The 22,964-nt window shown below is 37.2% G+C and overlaps 1 protein-coding gene and 1 pseudogene across 2 annotated transcripts; one reads left to right on the top strand and one right to left on the bottom strand.

Moving 5' to 3' along the window:
* Nucleotides 1-183: 183 nt before the first annotated feature.
* LOC101309851 (probable mitochondrial adenine nucleotide transporter BTL1-like) lies at nucleotides 184-5,206 on the bottom strand. Its single transcript, XM_004303755.1, has 6 exons — nucleotides 4,957-5,206; nucleotides 4,623-4,775; nucleotides 4,266-4,360; nucleotides 2,369-2,702; nucleotides 1,839-2,076; nucleotides 184-849 (listed from the first exon to the last, which is right to left on the bottom strand). Exons 1-6 carry the CDS (start codon nucleotides 4,990-4,992, stop codon nucleotides 596-598), a joined length of 1,110 nt encoding a protein of 369 aa, XP_004303803.1. The 5' UTR covers nucleotides 4,993-5,206; the 3' UTR covers nucleotides 184-595.
* A 2,064-nt stretch (nucleotides 5,207-7,270) lies between these two features.
* Nucleotides 7,271-21,295, top strand: LOC101303927 (annotated as a pseudogene). The gene is made up of 22 exons (XR_185120.1): nucleotides 7,271-7,395; nucleotides 8,337-8,721; nucleotides 9,636-9,752; nucleotides 9,855-9,934; nucleotides 10,356-10,502; nucleotides 10,616-10,764; nucleotides 11,083-11,222; nucleotides 11,341-11,414; nucleotides 12,094-12,323; nucleotides 12,513-12,681; nucleotides 12,809-12,920; nucleotides 13,106-13,243; nucleotides 13,596-13,919; nucleotides 14,142-14,412; nucleotides 14,550-15,829; nucleotides 16,445-16,847; nucleotides 16,937-17,847; nucleotides 17,930-17,995; nucleotides 18,086-18,211; nucleotides 18,914-19,158; nucleotides 19,356-20,555; nucleotides 20,718-21,295. The product of XR_185120.1 is annotated as an uncharacterized LOC101303927 (transcript).
* Nucleotides 21,296-22,964: the final 1,669 nt, after the last annotated feature.

Raw genomic sequence — 22,964 nt, 5'->3', positions numbered from 1 at the left:
ATTTTTATTTTTTTTTTTTTTTTTTTTTTTTTTTTTATAAAAATGATATGTATATCACTTAAACAATGACCAAAAGACACGCACCATGACCTGTTTCAATAACTGGAAAATGAGAATGGATTGACAAGGTTGGGTAAAATGAGAATTAAACTTTGGCACCACCGAAAACACGCCATATGGTTTGTAGATTGTCAAGTAGGATTCATTGTCTTCTTCTTGGATTAGTACAACTATCAGAAAACAATACCCTTAAGAGATTCCATCAAAGAATTAATGCATAAGAATTACAGAAGCAAAACGTTTAAACTTTTGGATGAAGAATTGAAAATCTGTAAATCATCAGTGCACAGTAATCTTATGCGTTACATGATTGGAGCTCAACTGAGGTCAAAACTAGGGCATATTAGTCTTGAAAGCAAAGGGAAACCAGCCCACAACAGATACTATTCTCTTCTAAGCTCCAGACTCAACAGGGGCAAGATTTCATTCTTAGGCATGCTTAAAATGGCCTTGATTTCCTCCCCATCTGGATTACACTACAAAAGATGTGAAATAAGCATAAATTTGAAAGTATGAAGTAAGAGCTTGTTATAACTTATAAGGGATGATGTCTCTGAACAAGCAATATGTCTTTCCACGCTTCATAAAACATCCAGGTGATGCCAGACGAAGGCATGACCTTTAAACAGCTTGCACCCCAGCCTCTGTATAGTCCCAATAAACCTTCCTCGCGTATCACTTCTGACAGTGCAGCCGCCATATGGGGCGGGCACTTACCCTGCATAGCTCCAACCATGAGCCGTTTCCTGGCCACCTCCAATGGAAAGCTGATTGTGCTGGCTGTAAAACCTGGACAAATCGAGTGAAAAGTGAAACTATTAGATGAATTGTCCGAAAAAAATAGTGCCAGTGCATTATCTGAAGATTCTGGAAAAAAAAAAAAAAAAGAAAAAAAAAGAAGAACTCTTAGTTCATTTCTCAACCATGAGGTTTTCCAACTCACAAGAGGGAACATATTAGAATAATATATAAGTGCAAGCTTTATTAGAAGCATGGGGCAATCATATGCTAATCAAAAACCATGGCTGTGAACCAACCAAACAATAAAAGGATACTATTGAAAAATATAAAAACAATTTCGATGTCCAATATCCTTTTAACAAAGAAAAATATATAATAAAGTTTCTGATATTACCATCATTGTCCTAATATATTTAGACCCACCCAGCGTCTTATGGTATCCTATAATACTACCTACGCTGCTATCAATTACAAATGATTGTATCTGATCTTTATTTGAACAATCTGCTCTGCAGGATGCATGATTTCTAAGATCTGATAAACAGAAAGTCATATCCATTCCCCCCCCAAAAAAAAAGTCATATCCATCTTATTATCATAGATAAAATTACCACAAGATTGAAAGAAAATGTTCCAATGTACTTCATGACTTGAAACATGGTTAGATTCCTTAACAAACAGACTCTGAAATAGGAGTTACGACCCAATAGCTTGCCCGAAAACTAATAAATGATCATAGCATATCTCTATTTGAACAATCTTCTCTCAAGTATGCATGATTTATAAATGTGATAAACAGAAGTCATCTTATCCAGCTATCCCACATAAGATTAAAACAAGCCTGAATAAAAATGCTTCAATATCCTTGATGACTTGAACATGTTTAGTTTCTTTAACAAACACTCTGACCTAAGAGCCATGACCCATAACTTGCCCGAAAACAAATAAGACCCCAAAGAAAATTCGAATAAAAGAAGAGGAAACAATTTATATTCTATATGCAAAATAGATTGCACAACCAAGGCGAAGTTTCTCACCTGCAAGAGCTCCAACCAGTAACATCTCTGGACGGCTTAGAGACTCTTTTTTCTTTGTTAGGCAGTATGATTTCTTGATTTTCTCATACATGAAATAATAGCATGTACTGTAGGGAAGCATCCCAATCAGTGTAGGTGAAAGACCCGAATAGCATGAACCAATACCACCTTCCTTGTAAATCTTACAGATTGCAACACCTATACTAGGATATGCCTCAGGACAGACAGTAAGCCGATCCTGTTATGATAAATAAGAAAGAAAATTACAACAGTAATGAGTTTACAATTCAACACTGAGATCATTGCAAAAAATGAAATGAAGAACAAATAAGTAAACACAGAATATATCCCACGAGAACAAACAGAAAGCACATGACAGTGAAACAAAGAAGAAGACACGACAAAGGACATAATCATTAGACATGCATTTGGAGTAGCAGAAAGGAACGAAGTTAATTTATAAGATTGGGACGAAATGTATTTCCTGGTATCCTCTTAAAGTGTTATCATGTAAATTATCATGAAAGTACCTTTAAAACTTCAAGGGGATGACACACAAGTGTGCTAGCAATTCCAGCAGCAGCACCAGCCACAGCAACAGGAGAAATCCAGGAGATAGAGAAGTCCAAGCTTACAGGGCCAATTTGCACCTTTGGGCCTTCAGTCTGCTTCCACTTCTCTTGTGCCGACGTCATTGCTCGTTTAACAAACTCAAACGTTCCAAACTCAATTGCCTGGGTAGGAACTATGCGGATCATATTGACTGCATTTCCAGCCCATAGTCCTTGCCAACCCTGCTTCTCAATGACCTCTAAGAAACTGCCCGAGATGTTTCTAGATCCAACACCAACTATCATTCTAGTCCTGCACATATCAAGTATATAGAACAAGAGTCACACATAGCAAAGGTAATCTGTAAAACAGTACATATTACAGAAGTGGGCATGTGTTAGATAAATGGGTACTAATGAGTTTGGGTTGTGTTCGGTATCAATGAGTACAAAAATAAATGGTACTATGCAGCACCATTTTTGGTTTTCAGCCTCCTTAACTGGTGTTAGTGAGTACTCCATTTTGGTGTCTCAAGATAACACCTCTTTCTCTATCCACTCAGAAACATCATTGTCCTAAAACTCTCAGCGCTTTTGGCCCTCAATCTGTTTGCTTTATCTCACCTTTAATCGAGTTACCAAGGCAATTGTGGATTTTGCTTGTCCTGGGTTGTTCATATTATGGATTTTGTTTCTTAGTCCTACAGTCCCATCTCACTAAACACAGTTCAGTCTAGTACTTCTTTAGCCTACTGACAGGAAACCCGGAAACCTTAGACTAAGGAGTTCCACAATTAACCGAGTACTAAACAACCCCTTAAGTCAGTAATGTTGAACAAAACAACTAATAAACAATCACAGTCTCCCTTCTCCGAAGCTCCTAGATGAGACAGACAGCATTATTAACAGCTCAGTTAAGGAGCCCATTGGAGATTCTGTTACAAAACCAATTATAAGGAAACCTTGGAATATCCTTCAAGTTCTAAATTGTTATTCTAGATTGAGTTGGCCAGAATGAAAGCGTTAACCAAATCATGAGCTGAGTTGGTTAATCAGAGAATTCTTTCTGACTTAGAACATCCATAAAAAGAAACTTACAATCCCATTATGTCACTAAGAAAGACATGACAAACTGACAATTACTTTGATTTATTATATGATAACAAACATAACTCTGATCTTCAGATGATATGACATTTCATTCATCCTCTCAGAAACATACGATCTGCAATTTATACGCAATTACCAGACTACAATGAGTCTCCATATGACGGATGCTTTTCTGTGGAAATCCCTAAAAATGTATGTGATTGTGGAAAGATGTTCAACTGAAATTCAAGTATTCAACTTCTCCCAAAATGGAACAAATAATTGTAAGAAAATAATCAAATTTGGAAGACTATCTATGGTCAAGATGTTGTTTGCAGTTGATACAGGGTAAATCTGCAATCCTAACATAAACTTGAGCACTGTTAACTTGTCATCCATGCCGATCAATAGAATGCAATCAATAACTTAAAACAAGTCAATCACATTTTTCAAAACCTTGCTTACAACAATTGAGATAGATTTGGATTGACTTGTGTAACCAAGACAAGTAAACTAGACTGATCAACAAAAAAATGGTACGAAGCCATAATGCAGAATCAATTACCAACATCATTTGGGCTTACATTGTTAACCACAACAAACTCTATATATCTAATAGTTACCGCAGTCCATAAAATGTTTCAACTATTGAATGAGCGTAAGAAATTGCATTTGCCATTGTTTATAGGTTCTTATGCACCTCTTTTCACCTACTCAAGTTACCATGGAAATCCAATATACTTCATAAATAGCATAACAAATACAGAAACTAATGCAACAGCCTTACCTGATGGTCTCAAGCGGCGCAAGAACAGCTTTGGTCATCGCCCCTGCTAAAGCCCCACTAAGGAACTCTCCAACTTCTCTCGTCCTCAAGAATCCCTAAACCACATAAAGGCACAAGCTTTATTATTCCGGCAACAAAGATAGAATGAGCAGTTTATCTTCTCCTTAGTCCTCCAATTTCCCAGAAATCCAAACAGCAATTGACTATAAAGAACACTACTTTTATATCATGCCTCATTTCAGAAACCCAGAGGGAAACAGAGATCAAAAGCAAAGCTATATCTAATCCATTTCTCAAAAACCAACATGAACAATTAAACAACAAGGTGAAAAAGATTGGGGATTTTGGAATACATACTCTGATGGGTTGGGTGAGGTCAGGAAACTGGAAGTGAAGCTGAAATGGTGATGGGTGGGGATCCTTATCAAGCTCAAGGTCTTTTGGAATAATGGCCACAGTGGAGTACATGTCCCCAAATACCCCATTGTACTTCTTCTCCTTCTTCATAGACTGTGACTCAAATGCCATGCTTTTCCTGGTTAGTATCATATAAACTCAAAAGAGCAGATATTTAATAATCAAATTCAAGAGGAATATGCAGCACTTTGTATCCTTATATTCTGTATGGCATTTATATATAAAAAAGCTGAGTATCTTAAGTAGAGAGAAAAAGGGTGTGGAATTGACATGCCTGAGAGAGGGAGAGGGAGTGGGGTTTTGGGGACATTGATTTTGAGAGAGATATTTAGGGCGGGTTTTGGCGTTTTCCTGCCCTTCAGTTTTGACCCTTCTTCTTCAATGAGTTTTGAAACGTTTTTGTTGTGTGTGCTCCTCCTCTTTCTTCTGCTTCTCCTTCTTCTTCTTCTTCTTCTTCTGCCTAGGGTTGAGTTGGGTCGAGTCTTTGGGTTTGGTTCGGTTACCACCTCTCCCCACTTGGCCTCGGTTCAGTCCTCGAGAGACCCACCACAGGAATAGAGGGAAAGTGTGGTGTCCTGAAAAAAAAATAAAAAATAAAAAAAATAAAAAATAGAGTTCATCGACTTTTGGCTCCGTGGTAAAATATGCTGATTTTAATTGACGATATTTTACTCTTTATTATTATTATTCAATGTAAGTAGTAGGTTTAGGAATCTGAACGAAAAAGATCCCGACTGATCTTTTAGGGAAACGGTTGTTACAGGGGTTTACAGTTGTAATTTATTTTCTTTCAGTCGGAAAAAAAAAAATCGATCTTGATCGTCCTATTTGGAAACTAATCTGGTTGAGATGAGCATGACTGAATCCTGAATGGTACTGATACTGAGAAGTAACAAACATGTGGGGTTTGGTATGGATCAAATACATACCAATGTGCCGACTCGTTCCGATTCATAAATTCGTATATATCTAAAAATCGAAAACTCAACTCAAATCCTAAAACACCCGAGGGCCTCTCAATTTCATATCCTCCTATTGAAATCGAATCCCTCCATCATCGATCCAAGCCTGTAATCATCATTGAATCCTCTTACAGACTCGCAAGGATTCGAAGTTTCAAGCCCTCTCGCCTCTTACAGTCATTTATCAGATTCACTTAATCTTGGTCCCTTTGTTTAGTTGTTGTGCCGATGATTGTATAACAAGGAGCTGCCTTGATGTCTTTATGATTTTGACTATGTCTTAAACCTCATCATTTTGTTACTCGTCATTTTGTTACTCGTGTACTTTTATAGCTGTTAGGTTGTGCTCGTATGATGACTTTGTTTTGTTAAATGGAGGTCTTCATTTGGAGGTTTAGTGTGCACTTGTATGGTTTCTTTAGCCTTTTAGGTCCTTGTTAATTTACATATCTACAAAGTTATGGTTATGGAAATGCTTGCATAAACGACAAAAATGAAGTGCAATCTAGATGCCTTATTGGTCTTGAAATTGTCCTGAACCGATCAGGATTAGGACGGTTTGGTACCAGTGTTGAAAATTTGACATCCCAAATCGACCTGAACCCAAATTTAACATTGTTATCGGGATCGAGATAGCTTGGTCCGCACTGTCCCGAACCGATCTCAAGCCTACAACATACCAAAGATGGTTAGCTTGTTCCTATTGTTTGTGCACCACCTTATGAGCTTGACATGTGAGCAAACCTTGCAGTTTTGACAACGCTCAAGTTTTGGTCCAGTTGACTCACTATACCATATGTCTTAGTGGTCGCTATACTAAAATTTGGTTCACATATTAAATTATCGCACCATTTTAGTGTAAAAGTTATAACCGTGTGAAAACAAACACATTTCTCGTCAATTATTCGTGTAATGAAACAATATATCTTTCTCTATCTCAGTAATATGAATCCCAAAAATAACTTTTTACTTGACGGTTGAAATACTGATGGTCATGAGAGTTTAACTCTGAAAGTTATTCACTAGACTAAATGATCTTGATGACCATTTGTTGTTTTTTGTTTTTCTTTTAAAAATTCAAAAACAAAATCCATCAAGGTGAACAAGGTTAGGGTCACCAAATCGACTCATAGAACCAATCACCTCTAAACAAGTAAACCTAAAACGACTACGAAAGTATGAAAACCCCAAAGGACCAAATAACCTCGTTGCACCATCTTCAGTGTACAACTACGACTTGTGTATAAATACGCTTACCTATATGATGTGTTTCAAATACGTACAAAATCCGTATCTACTAACGAAAGGTGGTACTTTCGTAATATCCGCATCTTCTGAGACACAACATCGCAAATGAAAAAAGAGAAAAAATGAAGGTCGTCATACAAAAGTCGCCGTTCACGTCTTTCAACGCAGCGGCAAAATGACCCAAAAGCCCTCACCGTAGCTCCCATCCCTTTGTTTCCCCCACTTTCCCTCTAATAAAACCCACCCTTTTTCTCTCTCTCACACACTAAGCGCGCGCTCTCTTTTCTCTCTCTCAATGATCTTCGTCTCCGCCAAAAACCCTAAAAATCAGTGACGGAAAATCAGAGACGGAGGCGCAACGGTTTAGAATCAACGGCGATGAAGCGGAGCACGAGATCAGAGCTATTGGAGCGGTGGAGATGCATTGAGGAAGAAGCCGACGAAGACGACGATCGGATTGAGCCTTCTAAGCGTCACCGTCTTCACAAGAGCAAAGAGCAATGGTACTCTCTTTCACTTCTTCATTTCAATTCGGATTATCAGAGCTAGTTTCCTTGATTCTTTAGTTGTTCAATTTCATAATCTTGGCGTTTGAAATCCAAGAGACCAGTTGTGAAATGCTATTCAATTCAAGTCAAGTATGATTGTTGCTTATTTGATTGAGTTGTTAGTAGTGATCAACTTGTGTAGGTAAGTATAATGGCAGCAATGCCGAATTTGATTCGGAGTTTAGGTGGAATTAAGTTGAGTAACGGTGATTGCAAATTTGATTGGGAGTTTGGGAATTGGAATCATGTGAATAGGTGAAAATAGACAAGTTGTGTGAATTTGATTGGGATTTGTTGTTTTCAGTTTGCTGGATGTATGCATTTCTGTTTCTTATATGTTTATGGAAGACGATACTTTTCTGTGTGATTGTAGAGGAGCGTAAGAAAGAGAAGGTGTTAGCATGACTGCATCTGTTGATGATTCACATATATTTTTTTTTTTCTTCAGTTGTATGATTATGGTTGGTTTTGGTTTTATCATTTCTTGGGTGAGCTTTGTCATCTGACCAAGAAAGTCTTATTCAAAAAGCCTCTTTCACAATTCAAGTTTCTTTTCAATACACCCTAAGTTGTCAAAAGGATTGGAACCTTACAGTTACTATGACAGAAGTCAAGCAGTCATCTGTCCTTTTTGCTCCACAGTATTGAAACATGAGAAACGTAAGTGCATAAGTACATGTAATAAATAATTAAGCGAGGCCCCAAAATACCACATTACCAAATTTTATTCTAATCTTTTTTTGTTAGCCTGTGTGCATGCATTCCCTTTAATTTTTGGCTTCTGTCCTTCTATTGCGTTCTCTTGCTGATCCTTTTTTCATTTTTTTTTCATTAGTTGTCTTTGGCTTCTGTGTATCTGTGTATTGTAACATTTAGTCACTGTTTTATTGTGACAGGTTTGCAGATACATTTAATTTCTTGATCTGTTTGCCAAAAGAAAATCATATTTGGTGTGGGTCATGGGATTTAATGGGGCCTCTTCTGGAGACGTTTTACAACTATTTTAATGATGAGCATAGTGATTCTCCTCTTAGACAACTATGGAGGAGAATCTCCGAAGAAATGCGGCAATGTATCCAATGCATTTCCCAGCACTATCAAGCACAAGAAATGTATAGCACTGAATATGAGTTGAGTTCTATTGGCCCCCTTCTGGATGTTTTGCGAAGGCTTGATGAGGAGAGGGTGACACAACACTTAATAGAGATGAATACTACATTAGCTCGAAAGGAATATGATCCTGCCCGTGATAATGCTGAAGTTGTTAGTGTCATGTATGAGGTAGATGCTCTCTTTAATTATCTTATGTACTTCTTTATCTTGAATACAGTTAGCCTCGTATTGATGATTGAATGTTATTCATACCAGTTGAAACATATTTTAATTACATAATTCAATGCTTATTAGAAAGTGTTATGAAATAATTGGAAGGTCACTGCAAATGTGTAATTTCATGTCACAAGTCATACTAATGCCAGGGAGGATCTTTTTCTGGTTACGTAGAAGAAGGTATTGAAGCTCTTTGTTACATCAAGGACTAGTATGCAGGCTCTTCAAATTTCAAATTGGACACGTGTTCTCACTTCGGTTATTTTTGTTACTTCCATACAAACTCTTGTTAGAGTCACTTTACATGGTCTTGGAAAACACTTTTTATTCGCTGCTCCTTTTTGACATGCGATGGTAGATTCAGAATATATGCAAGAATGATTTTAATTTGACCCTAAAATCTAAAGGACGACTGGAGTATCTAAGTGTCTGAGGGTGCCTGGCTGTTGGAACTTTCTTTTTCTTTCTCTCCCTAGTAGATTGTGGTTCTGCTCTATTAGGATGTTAAAGTTTGAATAAGCTTAATATGCCCATTTATAGTTTTTAGGGTTTGTTTATATTGTATTCTTGTTTGTTTGGGTATGTATAAGATAAATTTGTTTTATTTTTCCTTGTGGAAGCCAGCTTGATTGACAGAGCTTAGGTAGCCGGACTGCCCAGATACAATAGGGCCAAGTACAATAATTTTGAAGTGTGCATAATTGATTGATTTTGTTTTAAGTTTCTTTCTTAGAAAATAATTTGTTGATAGATATATTTGTGGTCCCATTTCAATTAATCACTGAATGAATTTATATCGAATTATTAATGTTCCTTAAGTTTTAGTCAACTTTGATTTGATCCATTCTTGTCTACTGGTTTCACAGGTTTTAATGTTCCCTGTACTGTTGGATGATGGATCCCTATTCCTTGAATTTGAAAGATTTATCGAAGCAGTTGATAATATGCATGAACTGGCCTTGGCCGGACAGCAGCAGTTTCCGGTATTTAGTTGGTAGTTGTATTTCCATGTGTTCATGAACATTCATTCTATCATAAAAAAGACTGTTCCCTTTTAACTTATGAAGTGAGCTTTTCTCTGTCAGGGTGTTTATGCATTATTTTTTTTCAAAAGAAGAGTGCGTTCTGTTGGTCATCGTTTAGCTGGTTCTATGGGCAAACTGAGGTACTGTTCATTGATGTTTGTTTTTATTTTTTACTTTGTCTCATGCCTGTAGTGGGAAACGGGGCAGCGGACCTATTCAGATTGTAGTTTTTGAGCAGATTAATGGTAGCTGCCTCCCAATCACTCCCATCACACTTTCTGTGCTGACACCTGATACTGTTTCTGCTACTTATACTAATATCACTATCGCATTCAAAATTGCTTTGACAAGATTTGGGCTTTTTCTCTGAGATGTTGCATCTTTGCTGTGCCGGTTATTGTGTTTCGGATATGCTTTGAACTTCATATGTAACCAATACTTCCGTTTATCTTTTTTGTTTATAATTTTTTTCTGCCTTCTCTTTTGCATAACCTACCACTATTTTTATCTTGAATTGTCGTTCTGGTGGTGCCTTTATTTATTTTATTCTTTTATACACAGGAAATCAGTAGACTTAGAACCCTTGCAGCCTTTGCTTAAGAAATTCATTGGCTTGTTGGAAACAGAAGTGTTACCTTCAACTGAGAAAACTACAAGGCCCAGAGTGCAGCTGGACCGCACATCCATATGGATAGGAATCAAAACTTTGTAAGAAATTTGGGTCAAATTCATTTATCATCAACTATTTCTTCTTCTTTTTTTTTATTTTATTGCTAAAGACTTCTCTTTAACCTTTTTGTTTTTAAATTCTTTTTATGAAGGCTTGGGTTCTTAGAACCTCCAGCTTTTGAAGAAGGGATATTAGAGCGGTATCCCATTTTCCTTGATATTGTCCTCAACCATATTGGTGGTGATTCATCAGAGTTCTCTCATGCAGTTGCTTGCTTGAGAAAAATCTTTGAAATGCTCGGTCAGTATCTCTTTTAAACTTTCCAATCATGTGGTGAAATTCTGTTCAATCCTGCTCAGACCTTTTGTGTTTATCCTTGTGTCTTGGTTTAAGGGTGTAAGGTCTGGTTGAGGTCTACATTGGATCCTGGTGTGATGCGCGATACTCTACTGGGTCAGTGTTTCCATACTCGAAACGAGAAAAGCCATAAGGATATATTTGATCTTTTCCAGCCTTTTCTGCAGGCATGTCTGTAATTTATTCTGCAATTATAAACTATTTGTCCATATATATTTTTGGCAAGCCACTAGTAGTTGTTTGGACTTTGCTGATACACAGGACTGTAATTTATGTAGTCTCTTGAAGCTTTGCAAGATGGCGAACATGAAAAGCAGCGTAGGCATTTTCTGTATTTTCTCCTCCATCAGGTGCCTGTGAGCAGTAACTTCAGTGTCTTGACAAGACAAAGGGCATGCCAGGTTCTTATCTCTTCCTCTGGATTGTCACAAATGTGGAATCTTGTGCATATATATATCACATAAGACACACCTTCCTTAATTACAAGACAATTCTAATGATTTTATACTGTATTCCCAGATATCCCTTCTTATTGTACATCGAGGTTACACTATGAACCCACCATGTCCTCCTTTTGAATGTGCACATATGTGGTACGTGATTCATCTATGATTTATCTTCTTTGGTATGAGATTTAGTGATTTACTATGATTGATGTTTTATTATTATGGAGGCCATAACTGAGACTAAACAGATGACAAAATGTTTATTGTCTTTGCACTTTCAAATATCTTTTCCAAAACATTGTTTGCAATTACAGCACTGGAGTATTGTTGAAAAATGTTAGTTGTGCATCATGGGCATAAATTTCTTCCTACTGTAGGGATGGCTCCTTTTTGGTATTTTTCAAATTGATACACAGCTATAAGTTACTTTCTTTGTAACTGACAAAAAAAATTATGATAGAATGAATAGGGGAAACATTTCCATAAAGCAATTTTCGTCTGGGGTTGAGTGTTCCAAAGAAATATAGTTAATGAGCATATTGGCAATAAGTTATTGACACAAATTTTCTGTACCAATGCTCTCTCGCTCTCTTTATTATTATTATTATTATTATTATTATTATTTTTCAAAAAAGAGTGGGAATACATATGTCCTTCAAAATGCTCTTCAATTGTTTTTGCGTGATTTTCTAGCATGAATTTTCCTTTTCGAGGGAATGAAGAGAATTTATAAGCATGTTTAGCATTACATGCATAGGTTGCTGTAAGGGTTGATTTAACAAGGTTCTACATACTGTTGCCTGATTATTCTGTTTGTATTTGACAGGGGCCCTTCTCTTGTGTCATCTATGAAAGATTCTTCGCTTCACAGCTCTCTAAGACAGCCTGCCTTTGATCTAATACAGACCATCATAGTGTCTGATGCTGCTGCATTAATAAGTTCAGTTCTGAATGCGCACCCACCCCTGAGTTCTGAGAAAAACTTATCTTTTCAGTTGAATGATGAAGATGAAGACGGGCTTCCATTTTCACTGGATAATGAAGAGAAGGATACTAGTTCTTGGAGTGAATTTAGCTTACAGAGCAAAATTGCATCTGGGGAACATAGAGAGTGGATGTGCATTCCCATGCTGTGGATTGATGTTCTTGTTGACACCAATCTCTCAGTTTTTCCAATATCATTTTCCAAGGCTGTTTTCTGGGCACGTTCTCATTTTTCTATGGTAGAACCACAGACTAGTGCAGAAATGGCTCTTCCAGTTAGGACCTGGCTTTCAACCTGTGCTACAGAAATATCTCCAACCTTCGGGTGGAAGGTTCCTACTGGTTCTGACGATGGTGGAGAAGGGAAGGAGTCAAAAAACTCGATCAAAGTTTCAACAATGCATCTTCCTTTAGTTCGAACCTTTAATAGGTTTGTTTTTTTGTTGAATCAGTTTTACATTTATGTCCTTTTGGTATATACATGCTGTTGCATCTCTTAGTTGACTTTGGGCTTAAGTGAGCCTTCTATAACACAAATGTCAAATGGTCTGTCACAGGTTGACAGCACATTTTGTGGTTCAAGTGGGGCAGGGGGAACTTTGTAAGCAGTGGACATGGGAACCGAGGATGGGTGAAAGCTTGTTCCTTGCGCTTATAGATCCTGATGATGTAATTATTTGATTACCTTCAGGCCCTAGCAAATATTGTACTTGCATGCATTTTCATTTTATCTCATAACATTGTCAGTCAATTGTACTCCTATAAGTGGTTTGCATCTTCTATTGTGTATATATATATATATAATTTTTTTTTTTTTTTACATTTCTAATAACATTAATTTATATGGGATGCAGAATGTGAGGCAATTTGGCAAGTGCATCTTGGAACAGGTTTCCAATACAAGGGGTCTTTCTTGTGGTTTGAATTTCCTTTGCTGTCATCAATCTTCACTGTCCTCAGTTTTCTTTGGCGTGAGACATGCTGTGAAACTGGTAATACTTTGATTTTCTCGAATTTCTTGAGTTGAAGCTAGTGAAATATGTTCAACAACATTCAGTTCATCTATCTTCTCGTCTGGTACATCTCTCCATGTGTTAAATTTTATAACTAGGTAGCTGAGTTTGTATATATTTTATTTGATTACTAAATAGTAATTGAGCTTTCAGTAACTGGTCAAAATGTCTCTTCATTTAATTATTATTAGTTTGCTCATACTATAAACTGGATCATAAGTTCTGATGAGCTGTTAGTGATGTTGTAGCAGTGTACATTCCAGAAGCTCTACAGAATGATTATCGTGGCTGTCTTCATTCTTTTGCTTATATTTTTTTTTTCCTTTTCCAGGTTCAACTTGATGCTGTTGTATTAAATTTTCACACTCTGCATCACTTTTTCTTTGTTCTACGCAAATTGCTTAATGAGGGGGATATACCTACTTCGGCTATTCCAGAACCTGACCACTTAAGTACAGCAAAGTTCTCTTCCCATGGTGGATTTCTTAGGCAGCCAATCTTTGATCCACCGGCTGTGAGCGTCTCTGGGCAATCGTCAAATGTTGACTCAAAGTTACTGGGAAGGTTTTGTTACTTGGTATCGGAAACTGCGTGGCCTTCCATCTGTGGGAGCTTATTAGAAGGAAAAGCTTTTATCAATAACAGTGTTTGTCAGGTACTATGTTTTCGGTTATCAACTTACTTTTCATCTGAGAAACTGCATAGCCTTCCATCTGAGAATTTTTCCTGCATGCAGTTTTAGACTTTATTGCTTTAAGGGTTGAATAATTTGATGAAAGTAAAAAAAAAAAAAAGTTAGGACATCAGGTTTTGTGATACAGTATAGGTTGATTCCTGTGAGCTGGAATTCACCTCTTTTAGTTGTATTTTGTTGCAGATGACTTGTGTCCGCATACTCGAGATCATCCCTTGTGTGTTTGAAAGACTATACTATTTTTGTTATAAACCGTGCGGGGGTTCCGGTATATTGTCAAATACTTGTGACTTCTCATGGCTTCATGATATAATGGATTGGGGAAAGTCATCACTTAAAGTTGTAGTCATATACTGGCAACGAGCAATCACCTCCTTGCTCAAATTTCTGAAAGGGACATGTAAAAGTGCTATGGCATCGACAATTGGCATTATTGAAAAAATCATTTCAAGTGGTGAGCTTTTCATATAGAAACACTCTCAAGCAGAAAAATGATGTATAACTTTCTTGCTGTGACTATTTTTTCAACGTTGAAGCAATGATAATTTTTCAGTGTGAATGTAACATATTTTCACGTCTTTTGCCTTGTAGACTGTGTTTCCATGGATGAATTGATCGAACAAGTGTCGCTCCTCTCTGTATCTTTGTCTAAGGAAGCTTCCACTAGTATTGGAATGGCCAACATCCAGTCAAAGGGTTTATCCCCTGAAGCCTTGTCTTTTGAGAAGAAATATTCAGTTCCAGATGTGAAATACTTGTCCATTGGGGATCCAGATGTTCAAATTCCTCACTCTTCCATGGAGGATGACAGAAAGCGTGGTAATAATATGATTGTCCTTTCTGATGATGAAACTGAAGTAGTTTTACCAAGTCAGACAGTTTCATTTGATACTAAGATGAGTCGGTGCTTGATGGATGACAAGACAGTGAATTCTAAAAGCACTTCATATGATGATTCTGTGAAGAAGAAGCCTTCTGGTGTTGACACTTCCACCAATTCTTTCAATGCTTACCAGAAAATTGATGCTACAGATGGTACTGGCCTTGCTTCTCAGAAACAGGATTGTGATAGATTAATAGAAATACAGCAGCCTGTTTCTTTGTTGAAATCAAGGGATGTGGATAATAGTAGGAAAGAAATAATCCCTGATTGCAATATAAATGATTCGTTTAAAGTCAAGGGTACAGCTAAGTCATCTGACAATGCTGTCAGTTCCAAAAAGTTGAGTCAAGCTGGCAAAAATATGGCAGGGAAAGAACGTGGCGCTTTATTGAAGGAGACGATATGTGATGACGAAGATGATCCATTAGACTCTGCTCTCAACTCAATCAGACGCCAGCAGTCATTTGTGCCAAAGCCAAGCATTTCTGCTCCTAAGAGACAACTCATTCAGCTTCAATCTCCTTCTCAAAATAGAGCTGGCCATTTACATAGGTTGGAAGGTAGAAAAAGGTTCCAGCCCCCAAGGCTCGATGAATGGTATAGACCTATATTAGAATTAGATTACTTTGCACTGGTAGGAGTAGCATCTGCAAGTGAAAATGATAAACATAAAGTTGCAAAATTAAAGGAGGTTCCTGTGAATTTCCAATCACCTGAACAGTATGTTGGGATTTTTTGTCCATTAGTCTTGGAGGAGTTTAAAGCACAATTACAGAGTTCATTTCTAGAAATGTCTTCATGGGAAGAAGTATATATTGGTAGCTTGTCGGTGCTTTCAGTTGAAAGAATTGATGATTTTCATCTTGTTCGCTTTGCTCATGATGTCAATGATTCTATAGCATCAAGCAGCTTTTCAGAAAATGACCTTGTATTGCTAACGAAAGAGCCCCCGCAAAAATCTTCTCATGAAGTTCATGTTCTCGGAAAGGTATTCCTTCATTTTTTGTCATGCAACTCTAACTGCAATTTTTGTTATGTACTGAATTTTGGCAGTCCATTGGTTTCAGATCATATCGATTTGTATTGCAATGGCGATCTGGATGTCGTTTGTTGCTCATTCTTGAATTTAATTGATCTTGTATTGTCCACTGACATTTTAAGATTTATTACAGTGGGCTACTCATCTTGACCAGGAAAAAAGGCTTCTGATGTTTTTTGACTTATGAACATTGAAATATTCCTCAAACTGCAACAAATACAATTGTGAAATCTTAATTTTGTATTAATATTAAACCACTGATTTGCGCTGATGTGTTAATATTATTTAATTAACTGCACATGTTCACCAAAGTCATATCATGTATAGCAGAGTAGATTACCGGCTATATTTTATTTTATATTATTCTGTTACATTGCGTGTGTAGAAGAGAAATTTCTTCAATGACCTTTTGGCTTGATATTAATTAATTTAATATATATATATATATATGCATATGTACAATCTGTATTATAATTATTCTTTTGTTTTTTTTCTGTTATTAAGTTTATCAGAGCATTCATAAGTCGTGATGTTATTTTCCAAATTAACTTCTATGCTTATCAGGTGGAGAGGCGTGAGAGAGACAACAAAAGGAGATTAAATATCATACTCATCAGGTTCTATCTTCTGAGTGGTACTTCACGTTTACATCAAGCCAGAAGAAATCTCCTTGAACGTAGTAAATGGCATGCAAGTCGTGTCATGAACATAACATCTCAACTTCGAGAATTTCAGGCATTATCATTGATAAAGGATATACCTTTGCTTCCGATTATTTTGAAGCCTGTCAATGATTCTCTTGATTCTAATGTGAGCAATGAAGTAGATCTGAGTAAATTGTCGCTACCCTTGGAGCGAATTCTGAAGTCTTCCTTTAATGATAGTCAACTTCAGGCAATTAGTATTGCTACTGAGACACCTAAGCGGAAGAAAGATTTTGAATTATCTCTTATTCAGGGTCCTCCAGGTTTGTGATTTACCTGGTCTTATGTTAATCAGATCTAAAATACTATGTAGCAATTATTAATTGGGTTTGATTACATTTATCATATGCAGGTACTGGTAAGACGAGAACTATTCTAGCCATCGTCAGTGCTTTGCTTGCTTCTCCTCCACAGAAGATAGATTGTGAAAAAAAAAATCTTGATGGCAGTTTGAAACGAATTTCAGTTCCTAAGATTAACCAGGCTGCTGCTATTGCAAGGGCATGGCAGGATGCAGCCTTGGCTAGACAACTGGATGAGGATGTACAGAGGAATACAAAGTCTATAGAAAGTTCCATGAGAGGTAGGGTACTCATTTGTGCTCAATCTAATGCTGCTGTTGATGAGTTAGTGTCAAGGATTTCTAGCCATGGCCTTTATGGTAGTGATGGAAAGATGTATAAGCCATATCTTGTAAGGGTTGGAAATGTGAAAACAATACATCCAAATTCACTTCCATTTTTTCTAGATACAATAGTTGATCAACGTGTAGCAGATGAGAGGATGAAACTGAATAATACAAAGAATGATTTGAGTTCAGAGTCCTCAATAGCACTGCGTGCTAATCTTGAAAAGTTAGTTGACAGTATTAGATTCTATGAAGCCAAGCGCGCTAACTTAAGTGATGAAAATACTGACCTCAAGTCCTCGGAAGATGATACATGTAAGGAGGAAGATAGAAAGGAAATGTCTGATGCAGAAATAGCATTCAAGTTGAGAAAACTGTATGAGCAAAAGAAGCAAATCTATAAGGAGCTCAGTTCTGTTCAGCAGCAGGAGAAGAAATTTTATGAAGAAATCAAAGGACTTCGATATAAATTGCGGAAGTCTATACTAAGAGAAGCTGAAATAGTGGTAACTACACTAAGTGGCTGTGGGGGAGACCTATATGGAGTGTGTTCTGAATCTATGTCAAGTCATAAGTTTAGCAGTCCATCTGAACATACCCTTTTTGATGCTGTTGTTATTGATGAAGCTGCTCAAGTAAGCTTTTTTCATACAGTACTTGATCTTACTAGCAATGCTCTAGATTATTCTTTTTAAGCTTTGCTTCTTAATACAATAGGCTCTGGAACCTGCTACTCTGATTCCTCTTCAGCTATTAAAGTCAACTGGAACCAAATGTGTCATGGTAAGGACTAACGAGTGTCAAACTCCATTGCATATGAGCTTTCTTTTGTTGTATTTGGTAGTGCTGAACATTGAAATTTTACTGTTGAAGGTTGGTGATCCTAAGCAGCTTCCTGCAACAGTTCTCTCAAACGTGGCTAGTAAATTTCTATTTGAGTGCAGCATGTTTGAACGTTTACAAAGGGCTGGGCACCCTGTTATTATGCTGACAAAACAGGTACTGTAATTTTTAATTTTGCCTTGCACTTCTTGGTTTTAGCTTCACTGTTGTAACCTTATCAGATCACTTCATGTTTTTTGACAGTCAAAGTTTTATCATTTTAGAGGGAGTTAGTGGTTTTGGTGATCCAATAAGAACCCTTTATCTCCTTTTGAATGGAACAAAGTAGATTGTAATTAATATATAGTATCTCTGCTGTACCGCTGAACACTGGATATGTATTTTATTAAGGTGGCATATCAATATATGTTAGCTGCACTGTCACCTCTAGTGGCAGTTGTGTGTTGACCATTGAAAACTGAGTCTTTCTTTATGGTTCATATTCATTTGAAATGTCATTGGTTTTCAAATGCCTTAGTAGTATACTATTCAGCAGTTTATATGTAAGTCCTCTATGGAGCCCTGTTTTGTAGCTCAGTTCTTTTGTGGACTAATTGTAGGTTTTCCTTTTGTCCATAATATTTGTTTCTTTTAAAAAAACAAAATAGTCATTTGATACGTCTTTGATTTCATATTTTCATCTTTGCAAATATGGTTGGCCTGATTAAACAATTGAACGGAAACTTATATGTGCAGCAGTTACTCATACTTTCTATTGATATTGCTGCTACTTATTCTATGTGAGGTGAGCTGTTTCCTTTCTGTTGTTTGGAATGTGGAGATATTGTCTTACGCAGTTTACTGTTGGTAACTTGGCAGTATAGGATGCACCCAGACATATGTCTGTTTCCTTCTATGCATTTTTATGAGAAGAAGCTGCTGAATGGCGATGATATGTCTAGCAAATCAGCACCATTTCATGAGACAAAAGGTCTAGGACCTTATATTTTTTATGATGTTATTGATGGTCGGGAGCTTCGTGGTAAGAATTCTAGTGCCATGTCCCTATATAATGAGCATGAAGCTGATGCTGCAGTTGAACTACTCAAGTTTTTTAAAAAGAGGTACTAAGTCTGTTTTCTGCAATTGAACGGACTTCATTGATTCTTTAAATATAGTGTATGTTCATATCCCCTGTATTAAGATGAAGAATTATCTATCAAAGAATATAGCGAATTAGATTACCCAGTCCCTTTTGCTCAAGCGTACCTTTTTGGTCTTGATTGATTGCTTTACACTGTATTGTGGATGTGTTGCTTAGGTACCCTTCAGAATTTCATGGTGGAAGAATTGGCATCATAACTCCATATAAGTCTCAACTGTCACTTCTGCGTTCTCGTTTCTCTAGCGCATTTGGATCTTCTATCATAGATGCTATGGAACTTAATACTGTTGATGGTTTCCAAGGTCGGGAGGTTGATATACTGATACTTTCTACTGTTAGAGCAGCAGAACCAAGCTCTGCTGCACCTGGAAACAATTCCGGCAGTATTGGATTTGTTGCTGATGTTAGACGGATGAATGTTGCTTTGACGAGAGCCAAACTTTCACTTTGGGTTTTGGGAAATGCAAGGACTTTGCAGATGAACCAAAATTGGGCTGCTCTTGTAAAAGATGCCAGAAAGAGAAATTTGGTTATAACGACTAAAGCACCTTACAAGTACATCTTTGAACCAGGTCTCCAGAATAATTCTGGCACTCATTTGTTAGAGTTGCAACGTAGTCAGAAGATCCATGATGCTACTCAGCATGCGAAAATCATCGATCGGAATGCACATGAAGCTCTTGACAGAAGAACAAAGCACATTGGTCCTGTTCCTTCTAGTAACAGAAGACTTTATGAGAGTGAAAAAGCTTTTTCTGGAACTAAAGAAGATGTCAGACCTAAAAACTTAATTGATGGTAAAATCCATGGCCAGAGTAAAGTTTCCACGGATGTTGGGTCTACAATGCCAGGAAGACATGTAGCGGATGGTGAAAGTACAGATAAAGAGAGCAGGAAAAGGAAACATAGTTTGGACAATACTCAAATGGGTAAAAGAAAAGTTAAATTTGAAAATTCAAAGAGAGATGCAGATAACTCTGAACAAAGAGGAGGTGATGGGCATCGTCCTATGAAAATGCAAGAGTCGAAAAGAGCTAAGAGAATTTCCGAGGGTGATAGAAGCCAGACAAGTCAGGTTTCACCTCCCACAAATCAAATGAAGGATGCAAGTGATGGAGGTAGAGCTTCAAATCAAGCTGGAACTTCTCATGATTTAATTGCAAAAAGGAAACAGCAGCGTGAAGCTGTTGATGCTATTCTTTACTCAGCTCTAATTCCTTCAAAGACGTCCAAGTCTGAAAAATCAACAAGACCTGCGCCTGCCAAAAGACCGGTATCTTCCTCAACTGCAGGTGGTAGCATAAAACCAGCGAAGACAAGGAAAGATTAACTCGAACGGTCTCATTCTTTAGCTAGGTATGTTACATCTCTCTTAGGGCATCAAAGTGTTTTATGAATACATACCTTTTAATGGTGTTTGGGCACATATTGTTCCCATCATAATGCCTCTTAGGAAATTAGCATTTATATACAAATGACTGGGGTTTAAATTCTTCCATTTTATCTGCATGTTTGCAGTGTTCATTTGGCCAGCATTTCGACTCCACTTCCTTTGGAAGCATCAAGACAAGACACCAGGGAGAAGAACTACTAGGTTTTGGGCTGGAGCTTACTCTCCCTGTTCATCTGTTTGAAGAACCAGGTGGAGAATATCATAAGCGATGAAGATGTCCAGCTGACTGCTTGCTTAATATGTGGTACTTGGTTGATTCCCTCCACAGTACCAAAGAGCAGGAGACGTTCTTTCTGTACATCTGAAAGGCTTAGAAAACCAAAGATCAGGAGACGGGGCTTTTGAAAAGAACGAGTTTGATCTGAAATTGTCTGTGGAACTGCACTTGGGCACCATTGTAGATTAGCCGGCGATCGTAGTCTGTAAATATCAGTCGATGTAACTACCTATCACCTCATGCTACTTATCCACCAAAAAAGAAAGCAAGTTTTGAGTACAGGTAGTTTTATTTGACAGGACTCATGTACTCTTACTAGCGAGCTAACCTCGGCCCCAATTTGGGATTGTTATGCTGTGAGAGTGTCAGAGGAAGCACTTCTAAGGTTGTTGGAGAGTAGCAGCTGATGAGTGTATAGGAGTTGTGAGAACGAGAAGCAATTTTTGAGTGTACGGTGAATTGCAATGCAGAAGTGCTTTGTTTGTGTATAAAAACCAAAGTAGTCATACATGCTAGAAAATGCTACTAAAATACGTAATTTTGTTTTCTAAAGCAGTCATATTTTGTCCAAATATTATGAACAAAACAAAAATAGTTTCATTTGGCATGTTATACATATGCAGATTTCACATGCGTTGTGCAGAAGATCGAAGAAGCTACTAGGTGGCAGCATTCCTTGCCCTTCATTCTTCTTCTATTCTTTTAACCAACTTCTGTGTTGTCCTTGTCTTGCCAACCCGACTTTATAAGATCATCAACCTCCTCATCATCGCCTTAGCCAGCCACCAGCTTTTCAATGACAACTATTCTTTATGAAGCTGCAACCTGTGGCTCATCATATGGAGCAGTCATCGTAAGCACCCTCGTCATCGATCGATCACCTTCTGAAAATTGACCTTAATGCTCATTATCATTGTGTATTGCATGCTTCTTTGAGCACATATTGGTCATGTTACAGCCTACTCTTTTCCAAGAATGCCAACCCAGAGATCATATATGACACCCACAAATGCCACTAAGTAATAGCAATCTCGCTATAAAGAGAAAGAAATTAAAGATTAATGTTGGGTGTTGTGACCATGCTATTGATCAATTGCTAACAAGTAGCAGATACCTCAATTATGAACGATCTTTAATTTCATCATCAAATATTCAAATACGGATCGTCTTTTAGTTGGAGTGTCATATATCTTTCCTCTATTTTGTATTACACATTTTTCATTTACTTTTCATCACTATAAACTTCTTGTCAATATATCTGTCAAGAATTTTACATAAACATCAGATTCTCAATATTAATTAGTTTGTTATTGCTACAACCTACACATGTTTTCTCCCCCAACTTATAACTGATAATTTGATATATAGTATTTGTTAAATACAGGTGCATAATTGTTGTAATATATAGGGGAATGAATCAGATCCTGTAATCATTGCATATATGGCTTGGCATGCCATATCTTTCATGCAACTTATTATAAGATAATGATAGTTGTTGGGTAGCATAAATTAGAAATCTTCCCCAAGGAAGGGTGGCACTTACCCAAAGAAAGCATCAAATTTGTGAACCCTGAGGCTCAGGGCCTGAGCTATGAATAAAGGGGAAAGTAGTCACGGCACCTTAAGCAAAACATAGGAGAACAAAACTATTGCATGAAACTAGCAAAATGCTTCTACAATAACCAGATCGTACGTACGTACATGAATCTATATATAGATCTTAAAGTCTGTCTAGATAGTATGAAACACTTTACACCATATAATTAATGATTAGAGATCGCTGTTTCCACAGTTGCATAGCTCGATTAGCATCACATACAAATTTAGATTGTGCAACTTGTATGTTGTGGAAAGTTTTATTTAGTCATACACTTGGTTTTCTTTTCCTTTCTTGTCCTCTGCTGCTTTCTTTTCTTTTCTTCGTTTATCATTGTCGATTGTCAACCTTCTTTGGGGTCTGCAGTGGCTTCAGTAATCGATGCATTTGATTCATGTTTCTTGGTGTTGAAGTTAATATTACAATGTAAATCATGTGATATCCCATGCTTTGAAGCAATTGGCCGAGCTATGAACATCGATCGTCAAATATTCTTGG

Source organism: Fragaria vesca, linkage group LG6 (assembly GCF_000184155.1).
Source record: "Fragaria vesca subsp. vesca linkage group LG6, FraVesHawaii_1.0, whole genome shotgun sequence".
Lineage (NCBI taxonomy): Eukaryota > Viridiplantae > Streptophyta > Magnoliopsida > Rosales > Rosaceae > Fragaria > Fragaria vesca.
This window is presented reverse-complemented; position numbering and strand designations above follow the sequence as displayed.